Source organism: Cryptotermes secundus, unplaced genomic scaffold, assembly GCF_002891405.2.
Source record: "Cryptotermes secundus unplaced genomic scaffold, Csec_1.0 scaffold4, whole genome shotgun sequence".
In the NCBI taxonomy this organism is placed as follows: Eukaryota; Metazoa; Arthropoda; class Insecta; order Blattodea; family Kalotermitidae; genus Cryptotermes; species Cryptotermes secundus.
In genome coordinates this window covers 257,569-284,412 of record NW_019742439.1, presented here as the reverse complement: position 1 = coordinate 284,412, position 26,844 = coordinate 257,569, and the positions used below count along the sequence as shown (strand labels likewise).

At 39.0% G+C, this 26,844-nt stretch overlaps 2 protein-coding genes across 5 annotated transcripts in view; one reads left to right on the top strand and one right to left on the bottom strand.

The window, feature by feature from the left end:
• Positions 1-1,123: 1,123 nt before the first annotated feature.
• On the bottom strand, positions 1,124-12,678 carry LOC111873055 (BTB/POZ domain-containing protein 1). 3 transcript variants are annotated; one of them, XM_023867433.2, is made up of 6 exons: positions 12,632-12,678; positions 10,946-11,527; positions 8,231-8,566; positions 6,276-6,593; positions 3,712-3,946; positions 1,124-1,723 (listed from the first exon to the last, which is right to left on the bottom strand). In XM_023867433.2, exons 2-6 carry the CDS (start codon positions 11,524-11,526, stop codon positions 1,565-1,567), a joined length of 1,629 nt encoding a protein of 542 aa, XP_023723201.1. In that variant the 5' UTR covers position 11,527; positions 12,632-12,678; the 3' UTR covers positions 1,124-1,564. The 3 variants fall into 3 exon arrangements, with proteins under 3 accessions (XP_023723201.1, XP_023723200.1, XP_023723199.1); XM_023867432.2 differs by lacking the exon at positions 12,632-12,678 and adding an exon at positions 12,198-12,533; XM_023867431.2 differs by lacking the exon at positions 12,632-12,678 and adding an exon at positions 12,133-12,532.
• A 10,462-nt stretch (positions 12,679-23,140) lies between these two features.
• Positions 23,141-26,844, top strand: part of LOC111873049 (ras-specific guanine nucleotide-releasing factor 1) — a 233,642-nt gene continuing 229,938 nt past the window's right edge. For both annotated transcript variants that reach the window (XM_023867418.2, XM_023867417.2), the window contains exon 1: positions 23,141-24,964. In XM_023867418.2, coding sequence (XP_023723186.1) covers positions 24,806-24,964 — 159 coding nt within the window. In that variant the 5' untranslated portion in view covers positions 23,141-24,805. The remainder of the gene's footprint in view (positions 24,965-26,844) is intronic.

Sequence of the window (26,844 nt, the reverse complement as noted above, 5' to 3'; positions counted from 1 at the left end):
TGATTGATTTGTTGCAGCAGTTAGAACACCAATATTTATCTTGTTAGATGACAGTTTTTTTTGTCTGATTTTGTGCAACAAGTAGTAAAATCTCTCATGCTTCCTGTAATATGAATATTTTTAAGTTTGCAGTAAATATTTATAAGACTTTTATCTCTCTTTAGCAAACACGAAATACAAATGAATATGTTTCTTGCACTGGGTTGTAAATTTTTATGAATCATATATATTCACACCCAGTGGGTATAGGACATTTTGAAACAAAGAGAGTACTGAATAAAGCAGCATTAAATAGAGTCAGTTGAGTGTATATAAAAATGCAACTTGACTGTTTCAGGATGAGATACTGGATTCTCGTGGACCTTTGTGCATATATTTATGTGCACAGATTAAAAGTAGTAATACTTCCTAAGGGGCAGATTTTGCAATTCTCTGACAAATATCAACGTTCCATTATACATTTCTTCCCATACTATGGCCATTTGGATCACTTAAACTGGGAGCAGCACAGTGTGTTACATGGATGCTCCTAACTTATAAATGGCTTCATTCTTCCCTGTGGCTAGAGGACAGCAAGGCCAGTAAAATCATAACTTGGCTGTGGCAATATATTTTCTGTTCAGTAATATACTTCTCACTACATGACATTAAATTTCCTTCATGCTCTGATTTCAGGATTTAGAAAAAGAGTTCCTAGTTTCATTAGAATGCAGTATATGCTGACTGATATTAATACAAAGATTTGCATTTCTTTTACATGAGACTTTTAATGAAGTCGGCTATGTTTATGATGTCAAATTCTATCAGAAAATTTATTTCTCAGTGACTAATAGAGAGATTTTACTATTATATCAAAGAATACATATGCATATAATGTTCAGGGTTAAAAAATAATGGAAAGTGAAATTGTATAGAGTGGCACGATAATAAGAGAGAACAAGACAGGTTCTGTTAGTCTCTTTTAGAAGACTGTTAATATCTGTTGTACAGTTTAAATATGAAAGAAAGGAAGAAATATTCTGGTACTGCTACATTAAATATATATATTTTTGGTCTAGTGTGGTACATTTTGACAAATCAACTGCAACAATGAAAAGGTAGGATAGTATTAAACACAAACGAGTCAAAGCAAGGGTGTTTATTTGGAAATTGAGTAGTGTATTATAACCATATAACTTCCACACACAACTGCCATTTACATTTCAAATCAAATTTTTTTGTATGTACAAAATGTGAATATCTCACCACTTCTTGCTTGATGCTCCTTTTTTGTTGACTGGATGGTAATTTTAGTAAACAACACTTCCATACACAGTATTTCAGTACACACCAATGCCATTTTATGACTTTTCTTAACAGAAATACAAAACGAATAGTTCTCTAGCATTTTTAATGTCCATTATACTATTTTCATAGCTCTGAGGACAAATCTCATATGATTTATAATACGAGTATATGTGTATATCAATTTTTCATTTCTTTAAGGAAATGCAACATTATAAATAGAAATAAAATGCTATTCCTTGCTCCATTTTGAAGCAGTCTTGCATATTATTGTTCCTCTTTATGTATAGAATATTATTTCCGGAATCTGACCATCCTCTACTGAAGTTCCATTGTTATTTCCAGCGGCATAAGAAAACTGAAAGGTAACCTTTCCACCACTCGGACAATCTAATGTCACTTTTCGGAGACCTTTAGTTCCATAATGTGAATCAGGTCCCTGAAAAGCAGAACATAAATTCAATACTAAATGTACTTTTACTTCTTACACCTTAACACCTACGTCATGAATGTCATTACTGTAATATCCATGTAAGTACTGCTGCACTCACCACTGGCACTGCATACTTCAGACTGAGGGTTCAGAGATTCTTGGTCATAAAAAAATATTACAATCTGTAATTTATTTCCTAAAATTTAACATTGTTTTATTTGGAAATTTATTTTCTGACATTATTTAGTCACTTTTAAAGAAATGTATAATTTCATATGTTGAGCTAATATAATGCCATAGGAATTTTACTCCCAAATTTCAATGATATATCAACTCATCATGTGGTTGCTAGATTATTTTCTATTTTTATGAAGAACCTAAAGATGGGCATCATATCAAGTTTTACAAAAGTCTAGTGTCCATAATACTGGTGTCTGAAACAGGAGATAGACAGCTGAACAGAAAGTTGTAGCTTGCTAATCTATCTGAAAGTTATGGTAAGTAGCCATTGACATTAAGTCTAATTTTATATATGAAATCAACCAATCATACACCTGGAATGAAAATTATGTTGTTCAATGCGTATGTAGTTGGACCAGGTGTAGGTGGGATTACACAAGAGGATTAACTGGAATCTAAGACATCTGGAATATAGCATGGTCTCAATTTCGAGAAAGACACCTATCTGCATTCATTATTTTAATAAATTATACAATCCATATTATTCAAAATATAAGAACTAAACATTTTAGAATTCCCTAGTTTATTTTTTTTTAATCACTGAATAAATAAGATACAGGGGTTGGACCACCTTCTGTCTTCAATACAGCCACAATCCTCCTTGGAATGGACTAGTACAAGTTTTGAATAGTCTCTAATGGAATTTTTTACCATCCTTCTTGAAGAACATCTTCAAGTTGCTTTAGAGACACTGAAGGTGGGAATCTGTTCCTCACTCTACTCTCCAAAACTGACCAGAGTGGTTCAATGATGTTAAAATCTGGTAATTATGCTGGCCAGGGAAGATGTTGAAGTTCACCTACATGCTCCTCAAACCATGACTGTACAGTTCCAGCTGTGTGAATGGTGACATACAGCATGAAGGACGACTCATCTAACCACATCGCATGCACGTTTCCAAATCTGATGTTCAGGTTTTATGGTTGACATACCATCATTTACACATCTAAGCATTACTTTCAGTAATCAGAGGATTAACAATTGCAGCCCTACCATGGATGTTAGATTTGTAAAGCACATGTCAGACAGTTTTTGTGGAAACAGGGTCTTCAAGATGAATACATATTCAGTTCTGCTATCACCTGTGCTGCAGTAGTTCTGTGATTTTTTTAAACAGTCCTCAATGTGGCACCATCTCTTTCCGTCATTGTTGATTTTCACTTACAGTTCCTCTTTGCCAGTGTTGTCTTCCCATGATTCATAAATGCCAACATAACCTTAGAAACTGTCGCTCTTGATACACTTCATAATAGGGCAGTTTTTGTCACAGATGCTCCAGCTAAACATGCACAATTGATCTGTTCTCTTCAATATTTGGAAAAGTCTCCCATTTTCTGATTCTTTCACGTGGACTGTCACTCAACACAATCACTAATGCATTTACACAAGCATTACAGAGAATAAATAAATGGAAGAACATTCAATTAAGCCAACACAAATTCTATTCTACAGTTTCTTAATCTTTCCATTATTTTGTCCACCCCCTGTATTATGTGCCTAGTGATAATAGCAACATGTGATCTACATTCATCCGAACATCAGGAGTCACCACCCTATTATCAAAGACACTCTAACCTCAAAAATAAGTAAAACTGCTGAGGCTGGGACAGTCAGATAATTGGTGGCATAAGCCATAACAATAATAACTATATATCACAAAATTCACATACCTAGTGACAATTCTGTAGATATACAGGTTTGAGCATATAACTTCTTTGTGACATACCAAGATTAACTGGACAGAAAATTCTAACCTTGAGTGTAGCAGATGCTGTGTAACTTGTATTGGGATGGATTTCTACAGGTTCCTTAAACATCACCCGGAAGGTATAGTTTGAGCCATCACAACTGAAACTTGTGTTGTTCGAACCACAGACCATCCCAGAAGCAGTGTGGATTACTTGTAAGGTCACATCATACTCTGTTGGGCCATGTATTGAGCCATACAGACCGAAGCCTACTACAAAAATGCGGCGATCCACAATGAATCTGGTAAAAATAAATTTCACAAATTACTTTGCAAATTATAATCCAGTTGGTAAAGAAATTCCCTATTGTCATCCCCCAGGATCTGTTATTTTTCCCATCTTTGCATAGGTCTTTCAAGTGATATATTAATTTGAGAATTTTTCAATCAAGAAAATGGTATATCTCCATGATTTATTCTGACCGTCTTACAGTGCATACATTTATTCACCTTACTCTTCTCTCTTGCACTACATATTTCAGCACTCAAGTGCCATCTTCAGGTGCTTTTCGATGTACGTCGAACTACTTCATTGCATGCCCTGTTGTCTTTATACTAAAATAACTAAAATATATATTCGTCATATATATTGATAAATTTTAAATATTAAAAATTATCAATATATATGACGAATATATATTTTAGTTATTTTAGTATAAAGACAACAGGGCATGCAATGAAGTAGTTCGACGTACATCGAAAAGCACCTGAAGATGGCACTTTAGTGCTGAAATATGTAGTGCAAGAGAGAAGAGTAAGGTGAATATATGTATGCACTGTAAGACGGTCAGAATAAATCATGGTGCAACAGGACGCTAAAATATAACATGGTATATCTCACTTCACTTGTGAGGTACATGCTCTGCTCATCTCATCCTTCCTGATTTATTCACTTTAAATAATATTATGTGAAAATCACAGGTTCTCATTGTGCAATTCTTCCAACTTCTTGTTACACAATCTATCTTGGAGTCAAAACCATATACCTCTACTTACAGGATGTATATTTTTTTTTTGGCCATGCCACAGCTCAAGTGGTTAGTCACTGGATTCCCACCGTGGCGGCTTGGGTTCGATCCCGGGTCTGGTCAAGTGGGATTTGTGGCGAAGAAAGTGGCGCTGGGGCAGGTTTTCTCCGAGTACTTCAGTTTCCCCTGCCAATCTTCATTCCACCCATTGCTCCACAATCACCCTCACCTATCATCTGGGGCTGGTAAAATGGGCCAGAAGTGGCCACAGTACAAGGGACTTAGTCCCACCCCACTAGCAATAAAAAAAAATACAGGATGTATAAGTCATTGCTTACATCACCTGCCCAGACTTAATGTGTTGTGATTTTTTCTTGGGGCTACAGGTCAAGGAAGAAGTTTATCATATAAGACCAAACGACATAGAAGAACTGGAGGAAAGAATAACTTATGTTCATACCAATAGAGAATTTGCCAGAGAAATTAAGGAAATGTGCTTGTACTGCAATGTCTGTGGAAAATTTAAAGTGCTGCACATACAACCTTATGTAACCTATCATTCACAGTTTTGATTCATTAAAATCAGTTAAAAAAAATAAAATGTCCACATCTGTTTAAAGACAGGCACTGACTTGTTATACACTCTGTATATCCCTGCCACTGCATTTGAGACATTCCAAAACTATACAAAACAACAGGTAAAGCTGTAGTTTTATATATTTTAATCTTCAGGTATTTAGAGAGGACATAGAAAGATGCAAGATTGTTCTTAATTTAATCAAAAACATCTTTTCAATTTGTTATTGTCTCCAAATACTTGCAACTCTTGGCACATTTACACAGATTTTCCAGTTATTCTTATTTTTTATTTTACTCTTTATTTGTTCGTGAGGCGTGAACATGCTGTATTTATTTCCAAAAGTATCCTTACTTCTTTCTATACATTCGGTACAAGGGACTCCTTACCTGTGGGCAAAGCAGCTAGGGTGTGAAGGTTAAGACTGTTAGAGCTACACTTGCATTCCCCATATGTCATCATGGCATGGTGCTTGATTGATTAAGCACAAGAACAACTTTAACTTTACCTTCCTAGTTTCTCAATGTAGTGGTAAGTAAAAACACACAAGCACAGCCGGGATAGCATAGTCGGTATAGCAACTGGCTAAGGGCTGGACGACCGAGGGGTCGGAGTTTGATTCCTGGTAGGGTCAAGAATTTTCTGTTCTCCACATTGTCCAGACTGGATTTGGGGCTCACCCAACCTCCTATCCAATGAGAACTGGGGGCTCTTTTCCCGGGGGTAAAGTGGCCGGCCCATTAAGCCAACCACTCACCTCCAACTAGTGCCAAGGTCAAGAGAATGTGGATCTATACATCTACTTCCCTATATGCATTCATGGTGTAGTGCTTAATTATTTAAGCACATGGACAACTTTACTTACAAGTGGTAAGTAAAAATACTCAGATCTCAAAACCATTAAGAAAGCTGTGTTTACTTCTGACATGTGAACATACTTTTTCATGTCCTAGTAACAACAGTACTTGTATTGTAAGCACAATGGCTGGAAAGCAGTACATACATTTTTATTTAATACTAACATACCGAATTCGATCACTGGTGCCGCTGTATCCCCATCGACTTTCGATCTGCTGGAATCTGTTCACAGTCTGCTCCTTTCCTGTCATACAACAGCGAGGAACCTCAAGGAAACCAACGGCTGGTTTAGGATTTACTGTGAAATACAGGAAGAGTGAGACAACCTCTCTGTCACTCAGAAGACCTGACTGTGCTGCACCTACTGCAAACTCTTCCACTGACATAAGTGGGAACCGCACCAGTGACAATGCCCTTCCCAGAACTGAACGCTTGTTCTCAGGAGTTGCTGGCAACTGTTGCCTACTGCATTCTGCTTCTGACCACCTGCACAAAAACATGGGAGTTTAATGCTTAAAATTATCAGTACAACTCACAGACCTGGGCTACTTTCAATTCTGTATTCTTTTTTGTACGATGAGTTGTGGGAGGCTGCTTTGTCAACATATTGGACACTTCAATGAAATGACAATAAACACACTTTTACTTTCTCATATGTAGTACATATGAGAAAGTGAAGTGGAATGGTGAGGCCGTGACATAGCTCAAGCAGTTAGTCTCTGGCTTCACACCGCGGCGCCCCGGGTCTCGTCAAGTGGGATTTGTGGTGGACAAAGTGGTGCTGGGGCGGGTTTTCTCTGAGTACTTCGGTTTCCCTTGCCAATCTTCATTCCACCAAATTCTCCATCATCATAATCACCCGGGGCAGGCTAAATTAGGCCAATAAGTTACTGCCGTGCCAAGTGGACCCAGTTGGACTCCACTCCCCACTAAGCGAATAAAAAAAAAAGGTGGAATGGTGGAAAAAACTGATCTTTAGATTTCTACATTTTGCACACCCTGAATACAAAAAAGTAATATTTGTACTGCTATGTTTGTATGTGTAAGCACGGATGTGCACTCCACTGGTGCCTGCACAGTTGGACACACTTTGTCCTTATTTAACAATTTGTCATGGACCAGTGCCCAGTGAATATGGACACTCCAGATCCAAAAGCAGGGGCCTTCAAAGGTCTGAGTTTTTCAACTGTGGCTTTAACGATTTTGATTAAGGAGATAATCTCCTTAAATAAAATTGCAAATGTGAGATGTTCTGAGTGCACGAAGCAGTTTTGTAGACCAAGAGGGAACAGTGTTCATGAAATTATTTTCCAAGGTTACTATGTTTATCTTGAAGGGAGATGAATCAGACTGCTGGAACAAAACCAACTATGGTTTCTTCTGCCACAACACGGTGCCAGCACGCAAGAATATGGATAGCTCAGAAAACCATGGAAACTATAACATAAACATACCGTTATCTATTGATCTCGGAGGGTGACTAGAAATCTACTGCATCATATTAGGTCCACCTACTAAGGATAACTAATAACTTTTCTTTTACTGTTTATTTGACTTCCAAGACATTTTAATTTACAGGGGGTGGCAGAAACACTGAAGAATTTTAAAAGTTTAATTATGCATTTCTCTGGAAAGAAATGTGACAGATCTATGAGTGTGATTTTGCAGTTCACTTTATCATTGACAATGAGGGAGCACGTGTATGCTACAGAGCTGTTCATTTGACAAGAAAAAATTATATCATCATGTGCCCTGGCCTCCCTGTTCACCAGACCTATCCCTTCCAGACTATTTCTCTGGAGACACTTAAGAGGTAAAGTGTACGACAGTCAGCCAGCAGACTTAGATGAGCTAAGTGCAAGAATGTGAAGAAAAATTGCCCGCATTTAAGTAGAACCATCTTGGGAAATGAAGCAGATCTAAAATGATGTGCATCAATGTATTCCACAAAATGATGGTCTTTTAAACGATGTACTTTACACGTGATGAAATTGTGTAAGAAGAATATCAGAATATATATACCTAAAAAATATATGTTAAAAACAAAATAACTTGATCTGTAATATGTTATTCCAATTAAAAATACTTTACTCTTTCTGAAGGACCTTGTATCTGAGCCATACCTGACTACTGCCTGGAAAAGTTTGGCCTCGCGTATCCTCAGAGTATCTCTCTCCAAAACAGCATTCAATGTGTCCAGATCAATATCTGTGAACCCATCTGCCCCAAGAGCCTCTGTCGTATTTTTATCAATCATTTCAAGGCACAGAGCAGCAAGCTGTGGCTCGTCAAATAACCTTGCCTGGGTAAGCAACATGAATGCATTATCACTACCCAAGTTACTCTTGAGAAAATCAACACAGTGCTTCTCAAGTGCTGGTACTGCATATTTCTTTGCTGTATACAAAGTGGTCATCACGGTTTCTGGTCCAATTTGAACTTCATCTGAGTACAGAAACCTGTGGAGCATATTTGATCAGGAATAGAAAAATTTTATGAAATTGTTAAGATATAATCATGGCAAAATCAAGGTGCTAATTAACCCTTCTCCATTTACGAACACACTGAATGAGCCATGAAACATATAATAATATTTAAATTACAGAAATAATTATAGGTATTAGGGCAATTAATCACAGAGACAGTGACATTTTTATCTCTGCTGTGGTGTACAGAATATCAGCAGCTGAGCACATTAGTAAAGTAAACAGTAAGGTATCCCTGTAACAGGCCGTGGACGCCCATAGAGTTGTGAGATGTTGAGGCTCCCACATTTTCTAGACAATTGACTCACAGATGGTGGTAAGGTTGTCAACCTTACATGCCAGCTGCCCTTTACCTCCAAGAACATTCCAAGAATATTCCTGGTACTCATTACTGTTATAGGCCAAGTCGACCCCAGGGCCATAGTGCGGCTGAAAGGATTAGGTAATTTGAAAAAATTCCAGTGACCTCATTGGAATTTGATTCTGCGATCTTCCATCTTGTAGCATAGTGTCTTACAATACTACGCTACCACGTGCCCCACTCAGCACATTACAAATATATAAATTACTCTACCATAGGTACAAAAAAGTAAGGGGGAAACCTTGTATTGATCATCATAAAAAGTGTTTACAACAGAAAATAATTTGGAGCCCTTCATACAACAATTACATGGACAAGAGAGAAACTGCACATAGTATCTCCAGCAGTGAACTGGGGCACAATGAAAACTCTACAGACTGTATCCAAAGAAAGAAGATGAGCAGATGGCAGTGGGTGCATGTGATTTATACCCCTTAGGAAACTTCAAGCACAAGTTTATAGGAATAAACCACTTCATTCTAAGTCTTACATATGAATATCACACTTCAGCTATATCAACTTAATATTACAGTTCATCTTTTTCAATAGCTGCCCTAAAATAATGGCAAGAACAAAGATTTTATGGACAGAATATGTGCATAATTCCTCATTCATTGTCTGCAATATAACAAATTTTCTTCCTGTGTCACAATGAATACAGCACCAAATATCTTGCAAACCACAACAAAAACTGATCTGTATATAAAGCTGCCCCTGGAATTAATTACTTAAGCACCATGCCCTGAAAATGTATGTATTCTTAATCTCGGCAACATACAGAGGTGAGTGGTCAGCTTCATACCCCATCCACTTTACCCTTGGGAAAACAGAACCCAGTACCCACTGAATAGGAGGCTGGGTGAATGGGTGAATGTGAGAGCCAATCAGGATGCTGTGGAGAAGAGAAAATCTCTTATCCCTGTTGGGAATTGAACCTCAGTTCCTCAGCCATTCAGCTCATAACCTAGTCACTATACCAACTGAGTTATACCAGCTTTTGACTTATATATACATATATATAAGGGATCATGACACCTAACTTCCTTTAAATGCTGTCATCTGGTAGTCAGAGTAGGAAGAAACTTATACTTTAATTTTCATATATACAAATATATAAGAAGATGCTGGATGACCTTGGGGACAGAAGAGGATACTGTCATTTGAAGGAGAAAGCTCTAGATCGCATTAAGTGGAGGAATTGTTTTGGAAGAGACTGTGGACCTGTCGTCTTGACAGATTACTGATGATGATGATATACAAATTGTAGATATAGCTATAACCCATGTTACATTACTATATTTCAAATTCCTTGCTGCACAGGCAAAGGTAAAATGTAAAGTTCTTCCTGTGCTCAACTAATCAAGCACTATGCCATGAAGATGTATGGGTAGAGGATGTATAGATCCACATTTTTTGACCTCAGCACTTACTACAGGTGCGTGGTCAACTTTACGCCCCTGCTGCTTTACCCCAGGGAAAGAGCCACCGATACCCATTGGCTAGGAGGTTGGACGAACACCAGAGCCAGTCTGGATGACATGGTGAAGAGAAAATTCTTGACCCTGCCAGGACTCAGAACTCCAACCTCTCGATCATCCAGTCCATAGCCAGTCGCCATACTCACTACGTTGTCCCAGCTTCCTACCTGCACTGCTATCCTACCAAATTTGAAATACCAATTTTGAATGGTCTGCCTAAATTACTTTAATATTACATATTTCTGTATGATCTATGAGTACCTCAGAATAATATTTCAGGACTGCATATTAAAAGGTGTGTCACAACACAGTTACACTACTGGCAGTTGAAAACTAAAAATGTACGAAGATGTGCTCCCCCCTCCCATGGCATAATATTCACAGAAGTTTCAAGTTTGTTACTGGGGACAAGATATATCGTAAGCCTAGCCTGCCTTATAAAATGACAGCATGCTAAGAAGTGACAAAATATCATGCATATCAGTGGTGCTTTATTTCTACTCTTCAAATTACCTGAGCAGAGCAAGAAATGCTGCGGGCTCGACATCTGGAAGTTCTATCTCATCAGCTCTGGTAGCTAATGTTCCATTAAACATGGCATCAAATACAGCACTACCAACTGACAGCACAAACTTGTGTGCTGGAATACGTTGCTGCTGAATGTCACGGCCTACTATAAAGTGAACATCACACAGTATCTCATTGTTAAACATGAAAGCAAAGCGTTCCTTGACAGTCGTTTTGGTTGCCTGCCAATTGTATACTGGATGACTGTTTGAGTGATGGCTTTGTGTTGAACTCGAAGACTGACTGGAAGAAGCTGAGTTGGATCCAACAGAACTGTTACTACCCTGCCGCCTACTGGCGTGGGAATGACTGCCATTTCCTGACACTCCTTCCCTTTCCAGTCCCGAAGAGTGCAGATTGCTCTGATGATTATTGGGAGCATTAGAAGGCAACATGTTCTGAGGCACCGTATCAATTGATAAAAGCTGTCCAGGATTTTGATTCTGAGCATTTTCCTCCATTCTGATGTTACTTAATCTTGATACAGTGGAACTGTAAAGCTCATTGGCAGAACTGCCAGTAGCCATCCTATAAAAACATTTCATATAACAATTATGTTACAAATCAAATACTATGGTAATACGAAGGTGTCAGGCCAGAATCAGTGAAGACTCATTATGAAACTTCTGTGGCATTCAAGTACGAACTTTGTAGAAATCACACAGGGTGACTGAAAGCTGCAACCTATTAATCTTGTCTACATATGTGATTATTACCATAAACATTGATACAATTTTTGCACATTTCTGGGCATGTTTTATTTAAAATGAAGAATACTGTAACTGGATGGCCATGCAATGTTCAAGTGAAAAAAAAATGCATATAAAATCACGGTTAGAAAAACCTTTCATAACAGACCATTTGGGAGCCAAGACACAGACACGAGGATAACATTAACACGCGGGTGTACTATTTCCTTGTTTTCAAGTTTCTTGCCTGGAATCTGAACTAGCTTTTAAAAGACTTTACACTTTTTATTTCCCTTTTCTAGAAGCTAAAAGATGGAACCTATTAAATGTACTTAATTAAAAAGATAGTTTAATTTTCCTTACTGTATGCACAAGAAATATACACAACAGCTATTTGTTTACAAATTTATATTTGAAGTTGGAAATCGTTAACATTTTCTTTACCCTTTTTCCTTGCGCGACACAAACGATATAAAATACTATAATTCAGCCACACGTTAAAATCTTACTGCAGCTGTCCGAATTCCTTCTCCAGTATTATAAAGTAACTGCTGATCAAAACTGAAACATTGGTTTTAAAATGTCAAGATGATGTTTCTTCTCCTTTAACTTACGAAACACTCAGTAAAAAAAAAAAACACTATTCTGGGAACTTAGGGAGACGAAAGAATTATATCTCTGTACAACTTAAATGTATGACTGTTATATCAGCGTCTTTACAGAACAATACGTTTATCTTGCAATTTGATAAACAACCCAAAACCTATCAGCTGACACTTCTGTTATTGTGAACGTGAAGCTATAAACGAAACATTTGCAACCAGATGCGCGGACTATCTGAATAACAGCAACATGTGTTTCGAATGTTTCGCACTCGAACATAATTCCTCATAATTTTATAATTCCAAAATGTATAAATGGTATGCATTTGTCCAGCTCATACTTCCTTATGCGATAAGTTCGAATGTTTATAGATCCCTCCTGCCTCAAAGAATTCAAAATTAATAACAATCCTTCAAGGGTTGGAACAATAGCCAACATTGCAGATAACTAATACCCTTCATGCGTATCGAAGGTAAAACTGTCATTCCCATTAATAATGTTCAAGTGGAAAATTATTAGCTTCAGTGACATGATGTTGTATGGTCTGGTGAATATTTTCTAATGATTCGAAGGAACATACCGCCTCCGTCATCAGGGTCAAACAGTACGTTCCTCCGAAAGTCGGCAAAAGCTGCTACCACAACACAGTGCTTCACATTCCGGATAATAATTCCCTTCGTAGTCACCGCCGGCAGAACCTCAAATCGCGTGCGTTCAAAGGGATTCAAGAAAATTGGAATCAATGAACATTAAGGTAAAACAGTCCCAATATTTAAAAACAGAGAGTGGGTATTGGAATTAATTATTGAAGCACGAAATTATTACTACCTCACACACAATGTACTACGCTGTTCAGCTCTCGCACAATTGTGACGTTATTCAGGTATGCCACAAAAATGGCGCGATCTTTGTTTGATCGTGTTGTTCGTATTGGAAAACATTCCGCGTGGTCTACTCTCTCCGTTCAAGTTGTGTTTTCTTTTTGTGCATAATATCAGTAATGCATACCAATACAATCACATTTCTCTTCTAATGTTACACGTGTGTATGCATCACTTTTTAATCGAAGTATGCAGTGATATATTGCTGAGTTTAGTGGTAATGAAAGTTTAGTCGTTAATACTAAAAGTGTTGGTACAAGAATGAGGGAATGGGACGGGCGAGTCGTATAGCCATCTTTCAAGCTCCTAGCCCAAGCACTGTGGAGAGAAGTGGCCCAGTTATACAGTTTTATCCAGGTATGTGTAACACATACAGACCTAGAAGTAACCAGGCCCATAAGCCCTCGTTGATGCATAGGGTTTTAAGATATGATAGATAGATTAATAGATAGATAAATAGATAGATAGATAGATAGATAGATAGATAAATAGGTGTCTGGGTGGGTAGGCAGTTAGGTAGATAGCCAGGCAGGCAGATTGGACGAAGAGGCACGTTTGTAACTAACTAACTAACTAACAAACTTCATGGAACCGAGCCCTTCTTGAGAAGCTTCCAATTGTACAGCTACTCAAGAACTTCCCAGCATTTAGTGGAACTTGAATGTTTACTACCGTGTCCACAAGAGGCCTCCACTGGTCCCTATCCTGAGCCACATCAATCCAGTCCACATCATCCCATCTTATCTCTCTAAGATCAATTTTAATATTGTCCACCCACCTATGTCTTGGTCTTCCCAGTGGTCTCTTTCCATCTGGCTATCCCACTAGTATCCTAAATGTAGTCCTCTTCTCCCCATTCAGGTTACATGCCCTGCCAATTTCATCCCCCTTGACTTGTTCATTCTAATTATACTTTGCTACGTGTACAAGTTATGAAACTCCTCATTGTGCAGTTTTTTCCAGCCTCCTATCACTTCATCACTCTTTGGTCCAAATATTCTCCTCAACACCCTGTTCTCAAACACCCTCAGTCTGTGTTCCTCCTTTAATATCAGAGATCAAGTTTCACACCTATGCAGAACCACAGGCAAAATTATGGTTTTGAATATTCTAATTTTTATGTTTTTAGACAGCAGACAAGAAGACAAAAGTTTCTGGACTGAACTGTAGCAGGCACTCCTGGAATTCACTCTTCTCTTAATTTCCTCATGAATCAAGTTTTCATTTAATTCAGTTGTTCCAAAATATCTGAAATGTGCCGCATTTTCAAAACGTCTGCTAACTATCTTTATTTCATGATTTTTTACCTGCATTCTGGTGAGGGGACAGAAACATATACTTAGTTTTCACTGTGTTTACTTCTAGATCAACCTTCTTAGTAGCATCAATTAAAGTTTCTGTGTTTTTCTTTATGATATCACCCAGTAGATTCACATCACGAGCGTATACCAGCAGCTGATGTGTCCCATTTAATTTCAGTCCCACCTGGTTTTCTTGGACCTTCCTAATGGCATATTCTAAAGCAAAGTTGGAAAGTAGTGGCGATAAAGCATCTCCATGTTCTAGACCATTCTTGTTAGGAAAATTATAAGACAAATGTTTACCTATACAGAGTTTACTATATGTTTCATTTAAACACATTTTAATCAGCCTAACTAGTTTCATGGGTACCCCAAACTCTATGAGAACATTGTACAATACTTCCCTTGTAACTGAATCATAGACTATCTTGAAGTCTATGAAGAGCTGATGTACTGTCTCATTGTACTTCCATTTTTTCATAGATGAACAAATACATGGAGACAGTACTTGTACTTGTACATAACTTCACCCCCCAGAAGACAGCAGTCTTCAATGTTTTCTTGTCTCTTTGCTTATTTATTTATTTATGAAGGGAGGAATAAATAAACAAACAAGGGGACAACAAAACATTGAAGACTGCTGTCTTCTGGGGTGTGAAATCGTGTATTCTGGTAGAAGTTCAGTGACCTTTCGGAAGAACATACTCTCTCCATCATGAGGGTAGAAGAATGAGCCTAGCAAGCAGTGAAACAGAAGTAAATACGAAACTGTGGGAGTGTTGTGTAGAAACTGGAGCAAGTTTTTTTAATGTGCAGCTTGCTTCTTGATGTTTGCTTGCCTGACATACTCTGAGACCCTGTAGATGGAGACACCACATTCCTCCTAAACATCAGTGAAATTCTACTAGACTACACGGCACCACATCACTGAGGCTAGTATATTTCATAGTCACCGTTGTGAGAACCTCAAATGAACTATAAAATATCGTACTGTTTAACCCTCGAACAGATCAGCTATCTCTTCATTCAATCCGCGTTTCTTCCAAATGTAAGTCTCATTTATTATTCACTGAACTCAATTACTGGTTTACAATATGGCTACTCAAGAAACATGAAGCACATAGACCTGCTCTTTTATTTCGTTTTTATAGACCGGAGCCGCTACTATTCCATTCAAGTAGCTCCTCAGTTATCCTCATGAGGCTGAGTGGACCCCGTTCCAGACCCACTACTTCTCAGAAAATCTTATAACGCCTGGAATCGAACCCGGGACCTTTGTTCTGTAGCCAGGAACTCTGACCGCTAGACCACAGAGGCGGGCACATTTATTAAGAAAAGTCTAATAATGTGATTATTAAAGCCGTAAACTTATATTGAACTTTATTTTTAAGTACATAGATGTCACAGTATGATTGTTTCAGTTCTGCACAGTTCTGGTCAGCTCTGTTGTCTGCACAACAAGACAGCAAACGTAGCCATATTTGCATGCATATCGTGACGATCGTGGCGTGTACGATAACTTACTCGAAGGTGTGTAGAGCACAAAATGCATGTGATCTCTGTCTACAAAAAAAGTAAAAAAAAAAGTAAAGCTATCCCTGTACCAGGCCGCGTAGGACCCATAGGGTTGTGAGACGTTGAGGGTCCCACATTATCTAGACAATCGGCTCAAAGATGGCGGTAAGGTTGTCAGTCTTATGCTCCGGCCGCCATTTACACCCCAGGAAAATTATTTAATTAATTCCTGGTACTCATTTCTGTTAGAGGCTGAGTAAACCCCAGGGCCTAGTTCGGACGGAAGGATTAGGTCAATTGAAAAAATTCAATGACCTCATCGGGATATGAACCCCTCTGTCTACAACTCTGGTTCTAAACAGTTTTCGTTCGGATAAATATTTAGTGAGTTATGTGAGAGTAAGCGCTACTGCGTGTGGAAAAGCATGCAATTCTTCGTGTAGTGTGTCCATTATTTTTGTCTGATGTTAACCAAAACTGGAACGAGTCGATGAAGTCTAGTTAAGCTCCCCGATATCAAGTTTGATGTAAGTCCATTCAGCGGCTCTCCAGTTGTTTCCTGGAGAGATCGTAAATGGCGCACCGCAGAGCTGCCTAAAAATAGGAGCTTCCGTTAAAGGAAGCCTCCGAAAGTGCTAGTCATGTACTCACAACGGAGAGATAAGGAATTCAAGATAGTTTTCCACTTTCTCTGTCAGCTGAAAATTAGCAAACGCGTTCTGTCACGTTCATAATTCTAAATAATTATTTAAACAATGCTACTTTTTACTCCTTCGCCTATAATTTAACCATTTCCATGCTGCGAATAGGATATTTGAACCACGGAAACTGCTCACTTCTCGACAGAAGGATTTCTATTTTCCTATGATAGTGACTGTAGCCGATTAAAGTGGCCTTGTGGTCTAGGGTCTTCTCTCGATCGAACACTGGGATCGTGGGTTCGAACCCCACTCGGGGCTTGGATGCCCATTGTGTGCTTTTATTCTGTATTTGTATTTTGTGTGTGGGTAGTGGCCTTGCGACGTGCTGATCACTCGACCAAGGGGGTCCTGTGGTCTGTGTAAAAGGATTACGAAACTGAAGAAGAGGCCAACAAAGGGCTGTAGAGCCATAAAACAAGCAAAAAAGCCTTGGTTTTAGTCCGAAAGCGAAATATACCGACCTAGCCACCGCCGCTTGTCGGCGAATTTAGTGCCAACTTTAGCGGATAGTGGGTGTCTCGTGGTCAGCGCAACGGACCCCCACGGCAGTTAATTTCGGTGTGCTAGACCGGACTGTAGAACCATAGATGAAGCTTCGTCGAAGCTTTTTGGTTTCTTTTTAGTATGATCATTCTAATTTTCGATTTAACTAAGGAAGGCCTAAGTGACTGGTTAATTACATTTTCCGAGTGTTTTGACAGATTTTGATAAAGCTTGATATTTCGTACTTCGATTATTGTTTACGACTGTTGTCATGTATATATTTCATTGACTTTAATTCCTGTAAGGTCGTAGTGCGAGGGCCAGTTTTTATGGCTCACCCCTCATACTCATACAAGGGCTACTTTATTTAAAACTCGAATTGAACTCCCACGTAGCCAGTATTTTTAAGTCATCTATAGCAAATGTTAATAAAATTTCACACTCGTGACATCATTTATATGATAGCTAACTCAATATGTTGAGAAGTTAATAGTTGCTAAGCTATTCAAGTAATAAACCGCCCTTCTTGGAATCCGAAGGATCATTACTGTGCTCGCAAGAACCTGGCATTGAGTTTAATCCTGAGTCAAACAATTCTAACTCAGAACCACCCACGTTGTTCTTTAACATCTTTTCCTATTATAACCCTTCTTACACTTATAACATTAAAGTGGTTTCCTCCCTTCAGATTTTTCTTGAAAATTGTATATGCCTTTCTCATCGTTCCCAGGCGTGTTACATCCTACCCCAGTTCATCCTCCTTGATTTATTGATCCTAATAACATTTTTGAACCATGCGAGTTATGAAGCTCCTCATTACGTAGTTTCCTCCACTCTGATGTTATTTCCCACTCTTGGGAAGGATCAGATGTACTCCTCAAGACCCTGTTTTCAAACGCCCTCACTGTATGTTCTTCCAATGATAGGTGGTGCTATCAGAAAGTTCCCGAAATTCGAATTTTGCGCGCAAATGCTTATGAATACATCAAAGTACCGCTAGGTGTCTCCCCACACACCCTTCTTGAATCAGTGTGGAAAGCGGCGTCGAGCTGAGTTGTTGGGTTTATTGTTGGTATTAAACACCACATTTCACATCCATACGGAACAGGTGAAATTAAGTTTGTTATAGGCCTCTGATATTTACGTTCTCAGATATGGGGCTCACTGTATAATTTGTAATCTAGGCTGATTATTACTCTATGGGTAAAGCAACATATTTATTTTAAAGTAGGCCTACAGAATATGTTGAAATATGCTTGATTGACAAGTCTGGGTTTTGCCTCTGCTCTAATGTAAATTAGATGAGAAGACAAAAAATTATGAACTGAATGGTTGCAAGCATTTCCCAAGTATGAGCTGCTCTTAATTTCTCAAAGAAATCAATTTTTATATATTATTTTCATTCCCAAATATTTGAGCTTTGCCTAATTTTCGAAGGATGTATTAGGTATTATGATTTAATTATATGTAAGAATGTTCAACATGTGAAATTTAATTGCTTGAAACTCGTTTGTCATTTTAATTATGAGCTTGAACAAACTTATGCGTTTTTTAGAGGCATTTGACAGACTTTGATGACACTCAAGTCTTTCGTCAGAATAGTCCCTCAGTTCTTAATGATTTGCTTTTCTCACTCTTTTGGCGATTTTCTATATTGTATGTGCAATTAGGCTCGAACATTGCCGTTACAGTGCTCAGACCTGGGAACTAAGTTTGCAAAGAAGAGATATAGATAATAAATTGTACAGATGTAAATTTTTTAAGTTTCACGGCGGTGAGTGCTCATATTGAAATTTCCTGGGTTGTGATACCGTGTGGTCTCTTAAATGGATACCGACGTTTCGGAGGAACATGCTGTCTGTATCTTCAGGCTTGAATTGTGTAGATTTGGGAATTGGCTCAGTTAAGTAGGCAGGTGGTCATAAGAACCAAGGGAGGGAAAGGTAAGGAAAGGATTTGATTTGTTTCATTCTGGTCCGTCACACTAACAATTATAAATTTGTATTGATGTTCCCTCTGAAAATGGTCCGTAAGGACCGAAACATGTAAGGGAGATAAGTTTTAACGTAGTAAAAACTTATATGTCACATTGGACCGAGTGGTTTCTATTTATAAGGAAAGGAACTCCATTAGGGCCACTGGGAAAGACGGGTAAGAAAATGGTCCTTTTGAGAGCCACATCCCATATATAGTCACAGGTGGGAAAAAGTGTGTTGAGAAAGGATATCTTTTTTCAGGGATACGATTTTGACTTCAGGAGGACAATTTTTTGCTGTGNGTTGAAAAAGTGGTTGTTTTTGTGGGGATACGTGTTTTCATTTGGGAGGGAAATTTTTTGGTGGGGGGGGGGGGGGGAAGGGAAATAATAAAAATGTTCGCTTTGAACACCGTTCGGACCCGTTCTGCGTCCTTGGATTTGCTACCAGCAGTGAATGTGTTGCGTGTTCTTTATACTTTTACAGTCATTATTCCTGCACATTAAACTTGACAGTCATTGTGAGAAGCAATCGCTGACGTTCAACGTTTTTGTATTGATTGATGATTATTAAGTGTGAAATTAGGTATTACGGTCGCACAGCATTATTCCAGACGTTGTTAATTTTGTCACTAACGAGTAGGTTCTTTGCTAGCTCTGCTTTTGTTTTTGTCCAGTTGAAAACTAACTTTAAATTAAATTGCAATCACAGAAAAGTAGATCATATTAAGCGCTTTATTATGTTTTAATGGTTTCAGGCTTTCGCCGTACGAGTACATAAAAATAGCGTATTCTGTCCACGTCGTGGCTGTTCTCTTCAGTTCTGTCTCGGAAACTAGTGGACGGATTTCGACGGTACTTCTTGCTGAGAAGATATCTTCACATCGGTGAGTTGAATTTGGGGTTCTTACTCCCGTGACTAGAAATATCGCTGTCTTCTGGCAAGTCAGGCTGTGTAGTTCGGTAGAAATTCATAGAAATTTCGGAGGAATGTATTTGTATTGTCTTCATTTTCCGGATCTGATACTAGTTGCCTGCTTTCTTATTATTCGGTCGTGAAGTTAGAAATAGTACTTGCCTCCGAAATTTCGATAAATCTCCACCACACTAAACGGCGTCACGCCTGAGAAGATAGTATTCTTCATTCTTCTGTGAATATGATTTTGGTCTGTATCGACCTAGTAGAGAGAATAATATACGTACTTGTTCTTCAACCGTATTTCTGTTCTATCACAATGGATCATCCCACAAAGCAAATGGGACGTAGTGTTTCACGTGTTTTCAGTGACTATACACGGGATTTGGATTAAATATTGGATTTATTGACCATTTACATGTCGTAACTGGGAATAACTATAACACTATTGCTAATTTCCACACTTTACAGTACACGCTAAGTCATTGTACTTTGCTGTCTTCACCAGTCGTTCCCTGGTAACGGCTTCTACAGTGGAGATTCTTCAGCTTCCGCGCTCACTTTATTACCGTCCGGCGAATATTCCACAACTTCCTGAATTCTTGCTCTAATTGTCCTCCTTATAACCCCTCGGCACGGACCAATAGAAAACACAGCTCTTCTATTGCTCCTCCATTATCTTCCGTGGGTTGTTTGCGAAGGGGTTACTCGGTAACGGGTGTGTATACTTACTTATTACGAATCTGTTGCCTAACAGGGGATGTTATTTCGTTGTTTTTTTTCGAGGTCGTTACCCAGTAACGGGTCTACCCGCTACAACATATATTCAGCTACGGTATAAGACAGGATCCAGCAGTCACGGCGAAGACTGCTTGTCCACGGGGTGGAAATATTTGTGACAAATAAGTGTTGGTGCTCCAGGTTTGCAGATGAAAATCCATTTACGCAAAGGAACCCGAACGAGTTGTCTCAAGCGGTAACTCTTCTGGCTTATACATGGAGGTGTTTGGTTCGAATCCCGACACCGATATCCTGACTGAGGCTTTCGTTGTTTTCCTCAACCCCCCCTTCCAGGCGAGTGCCGTGACAGTATCTTGAAATTAGACTACGACCGGTTCCTTCCTAGCTTATTATTATTCACTATATTCCAGTCATTCGGAGCTTATAGTCTCAATTATCGAAGCGTGCAATAAAAGTGATACGAAAAGTTACCGATACAACAGTTTTAATGCTCATAACAGACCAAAAGCGTGAGCCTGGATAGCTCAGTTGGTATAACGACTGACTTCGGGCTGGACGACCGAGGGGTAGGGGTTCTAGTCCCGTTAGGGTCAAGAATTTTCTCCACGTCGTCCAGACCGGCTCTGGGGCCCACCCAGCCTCCTATACAATGAGTACCGGGAGTAAAGCAGCAGGGGCTTGAAACCGACCACTCACCTCTAATGCCGATGTCAAAAAAATATGGATATATACATCCACTCCCCCGTACGCTTTCATGCCATAATGCTTAATTAAGTTAAGCACATGGACAACTTTTATCTTTTACCTAACAGATCAAAAGCTTAATCCGTAGTGGACCTTGGTGTTTTTTTTTTTTTCAGTTTCTTACTGTATACACAGTCGGCAGGACGGGGGATCAGCCCGTCACAAGGCCGCTATCTACACACAGAACAACACAAACACAGATTAAACGCACGTAGACATCAGTGCCTCGAGTGGGATACGAATCTACTATCCCATGTTCGAACGGGCGAAGACAGTTCATGCCTTAGACCGCGTGGACACCGTGATCGGCAGGATTGATAATACTAACATTTAAAATTATATAACTTCCATATGAAATTTTATTAGATTTGTAGCATAAAATTCAATGAAACACAAGTGAAATATTTCATGTACCAATGATTTGTCATGTCTGTGCTGTTAGGTCCAGGTTTGCAATCAAATGTTCTTATCTGCAGCAAGTGAGTGTATCGGTCAGGGTATGGTTAAGCAGGAAACATGTAGACCTGTCACCTGACTGGAATACACTCGTCTGCTCTTAAAGAATCCCTGGAACCCATCTACATTCGAAACGCATGCCAAGTCCCCTCAGTTGTGGTTGGATCAACGAACAATTTGATTCAGGAAGTAACGCTGCTGACTTCTATTCCGAAAATGTCTGGTTCGAATCTCACCCTGGATACCGATTGTTCTTATTGGTGATTTTCTTCAGTTCCTCCGGGCGACTGCCGGAATAGTATCTTAAAATAGGCCACTACGGCTTCCTTCCACATTCTTTCAAGTTCATCATTCAGTAATCATTTTACCATTTGATACTGTGTATTCGAAACCACCGTTAAATGAACCATAAAATAAGTATTTCTTTTTTATTGCTAGTGGGGTGGGACCAAGTCCCTTCTACTGCGGCAAATTCTGGCCTATTGTACCAGCCCCAGATGATAGGTGAGGGTGATTGTGGAACAATTGATGGAAGGAAGATTGGCAGGGGAAACCGAAGTACTCGGTGAAAACCTGCCCCAGCGCCACTTTGTTCACCACAAATCCCATTTCACCAGACCCGGGATCGAACCCGGGCCGCCGCGATGCGAAGCCAGCGACTAACCGCTTGAGCGCGGCCGATAAAATAAGTAAGTAATTGGTCAAAGAAGACTCTAAGAATGAAGCAAAACCAATACACGGGTCTTTGAAGTGTGATGTAAAATTACCAACTTAAAACGTTCGTGTATCTATCTCCGCGATAAGGGTCTGTTGTTAATCAGTACATTTTTCGTTGATTATTTTACCATTGAGGCAACTGGAAGCATACGCTCTCACTAATACGATAAACAGATAATCTTATCTAGTTCCCGCTAAGAATTACACATGTATTCCATTTCATACGTAAATATATTTAGGCTATCTTAATTCAGTGCGTCGTCGCAGTACAAAGTTTTCACCTCCCTGTGCCCTTCTTCGCGGGGTTTACTCTAACCAATCAGAGGTGGAGTAGAGGGTAATGACGTACGACGTAATCAGCGAGCGTCGCAGCAGCGCGCGACGCTTTGGATTCTGTTTTAGCCAGCACATTACCCTCCGTCTACAAGGGTGGTCGCCGTTGTGACGTTCATTTCGCCCCGCGTGGACGAGTATACCTGTAAAAAGGGGGTTGGTTGGTCGGTTGGAGGTCACTCGATTTCTGTCAACACACTCAAGATATAAATAACATTTGTGTCAGTAGTGTTATATATGTTGTTCAACTGGAATCAAGAGTGAATTATATTATGATGCTTGTTAACTTGTTTGAACTTGGTGAAGGTTGCGAGGTGCAACATGCGGAATATTTTGAAGTAACTGAAAGAAACACATTTTGTTATTAATAAGATTTATGCACTCAGTGGTTTTGACGTTTTATCTTCTTTTCATTTCTACTTTGAAGTTCCAAGTAACATTTGACTGGCAACCTGTTGCTGCTACTGTCAGTTCGTAGAATTTTCTTCGGTATTGTTGAAATCGGGAAGTAGTTGGTTTACAAGTGGTGTATTAGGCTCAGTGAAGTTCTGTATGTTTAGCAGTAATTACATACAACTGCAACTGCTTGCATAATATATCTTTGACATTAATGAGGTATACTTAAACCGTTCACAATATATTCATCATTATCTGTCCCTCAGTTTATTATATACAAGTTTAAGGTCTCTCTTTTCCCATTCTAATTCTTTATTACGCTGAGATATAATTATTTTTTGCCTCATAATATTTTCCAGAAATCTGTCTCGTTCAGCATGGATTATCTTTGTACTAGTTTTATATAGAATCCGATATGAAGCGCATTTTCTCGTTAACATGTGGAAACGTACATCCACCGTCAACTGTTTCTGAATTTGTTAACAGTTTGACGTGACCCACTCTAATGTCATCAATTCTTGGTAGTTACAATACATGTTCACCTCATATGTCATGGGTTGTCAGTTACTGTGATTGTTATTGTTGTTGTTGCTGCTGCTTCCTTTGTTGGATAGGGTTGTTACTTCTTTTCTTCTGCTTACTCTTGTTATTTCCGCTTTCTCTTCTTGTTCTCGTATCACATGCTATTGATGAAAATGATCTGCATCTTTTAGATGACTTCATGTTGTCTGCTTCCTCACCTTCTATCATGAATGTTCCAATTTTGAATCTCTATGATCAGCAAGTACAGGCTAGTCTCAGTCTGTCTGATCAATCGGCACAATAATTCGAAGTTTTTTTTCTCCGTATTTTCAGATAATCATCATATCCTCTTTAACATTTTATAATAATTCCAATTACAAAATAAAAATACTAACTTCAACTTTATCACCAAGGAGTTCATAGTTACCTGAAAATACACCAAGTGGGGTATCCGACAAATCGCACGGAAATTGTGTTTTGGAATACTGTGAAGTTACTGCTTATCCCAGTAGCTACATTTCTTTAATATTAGATTTTATTTCACCTGCAGTTTTAAATAAGTTATTGAAATATTTGTGAGACGGGAACTAATCATGTCATAACTCCAAGAATTAATATTACTTCCGGAAACAGATCTTCGTCAGTGCAATATATATACCTAAAAGTATTTCGCAAAGGACATTCCTTGAAAGTCTTGTGAAGAAAATAAATTTAAGCGATTTATTCCAGCTTGAACTGAGACTAAATATGAACTTTTTAAAAAGTTATTTAATTATAGATTAGGACAACAGATGTTGTATAATTATGGGTGAAATATTTTTGAAGTTGTCGAAATGTTGAGCCCGAAAATGCAGCGAACTATTCGCGTTAATGAGAATCAGTTGCTGAACCTCTCCGAGAGGGCCCACTACGACCACTCGCTGGCCGGGTACCTACACAAGCGAACTGCTGACAGCACCAAGTGGCAGTCCCGGTGGTTCGTTCTGTATCAGGTGAGTAGTTCCTCCACGTTTCTACAGTAACTCGGTATACGGCTGTAAATACAGGCAAGTCAAATGGAAAAGTTGTTCAAAATGAGTAAGCAGTTGTACCGAAGATATTCTAAATACTACTTATCACATCCAGTCATGAAGTCACTGTTATAATTTCGCTAAACATATGCATTATATGATGTTCTTCATTACTACACAAATTTCTTGATGGAATTTCGTTCTTTTGAAAAAATATATCAAATGGACAGTTTTCTCATTATGTTTCCGGCTTATAGCCAATAATTTTGTCGATATCTATTCGACATGTGTTTCTATTAACTTCATATAAATCGTGTACAAATTGCCGCAGTGGTTAAGGGCCTTCTCTTTCCGTAGAAGTTACAGTTATATAGAGCGTGGTTTGCATAACTTTTAAAGTGTTCTTCTCTAAGCCGTTGCTACTAATCTCATTTTTCCCCCCTTGGCACTACAGCCCCAGTGGGCCTAGGCCTACCTCCATGAACTTCTCCGTTCACTTCGGTTTTTCTAGATCTTAGACATACGGTAGGACTCCTTGGGCGGGTGATCAGCTCGTCGCAAGGCCTCTACCTGTAGACAAACACAGAAAAACGCACATAAACATCCATGCCCTGAGTGGGATTCGAATCCACGATCCCGGCTTCCGAGCGAGTGAAGACAGTGCACGCCTTAGACCGCTCGGCTACCGTGACCGGCCCTAATCGCATATACTACATAAATATTTGTATATTTCCTTGCCGATTATAAGAATCATCACCTCATTTTCCATGCAGACGGGACGTTTCAGAGTAAACCATTCTGGAATACGGTTTTGAAAAACTTAGCACATCAAAGAAATCTGTGAAAGAGCTAGAGAGAAATAATAAGTCTTAAGTTGCCGAATGAACAAAGAAACAGTTTTATTTATATTTTATTATGACGTTCAATTACGTTTCCTAATTTGCATACTTGTTTAGATTTGGCGTGTGACTCAGATTGGTGAATTTCAAATGGTGAAAATGGAAGCCTACGTCGAGGTATTATTCCAGAATTTATCTGGATAGTCTAAATAATACCACAAGGAAAATCAGTTATAGCCGTTCTTTGAGTTGAGAATCGAACTCGGCACCGTAAAATTATAAAGAACTATGAAGAAAGCAGTCTTCTGGGATTTCCTCAGGAACGTCGGTTAACACCACATATACACGGTGCCAAATCCCAGAAGACTGCTTTCTTCATAGTCACCGCCGTGAAAGCCTCAAATCTTATATAAAGAACTAGTTCTAACCATAAAATCATCACATACTTTAAGATAAATACTTGTAACTCAGAAAATACAGAACGCCCTTCTATATCTTCTCTTTATGTTGTCTTAAGAGCATTCCTAACTATTATTTTAGTTGCCTGCAATGGGAAACCGAATTTATCTTAGTGTATGTTCCAGCATTCGAAAACGGACCTTAGTTACTTGCAAATATCAATTAACAATCAAACAGACTGAGGTTTTATTATGTCGTCAAAATAATGAACAGAGTGACCGCGTGCAGTCACTCTCGCAGTAGGACATACATCATGGAATGTATTCTTTCTGGCTCGGTTCAAGGGCAGCTTTGATTAAGTTTTTTTTTATTCGCTTAGCGTGGGGTGGAGTCCAACTGGGTCCACTCGGCACGGCGGCCACTGATTGGCCTATTGTAGCCTACCCCGGGTGATTATGATGATGGAGAATTTGGTGGAATGAAGATTGGCAGGGGAACCGAAGTACTCGGAGAAAACCCACCCCAGCGCCACTTTGTCCACCACAAATCCCACTTGACCAGACCCGGGATCGAACCCGGGCCGTTGATTAAGATTGGTACACGGTTCTGAAATGTATCTTCCCC

Excerpts from the sequence above, each read along its gene's own strand:
- LOC111873055 (XM_023867433.2), bottom strand. The coding sequence starts at position 11,526 with ATGGCTACTGGCAGTTCTGCCAATGAGCTTTACAGTTCCACTGTATCA. Across the intron at positions 8,567-10,945 it reads GCATTTCTTGCTCTGCTCAG|GTTTCTGTACTCAGATGAAG; the intron begins GTAATTTGAAGA and ends TATGCTCCACAG. Across the intron at positions 6,594-8,230 it reads CTTTTCCAGGCAGTAGTCAG|GTGGTCAGAAGCAGAATGCA; the intron begins GTATGGCTCAGA and ends GTTTTTGTGCAG.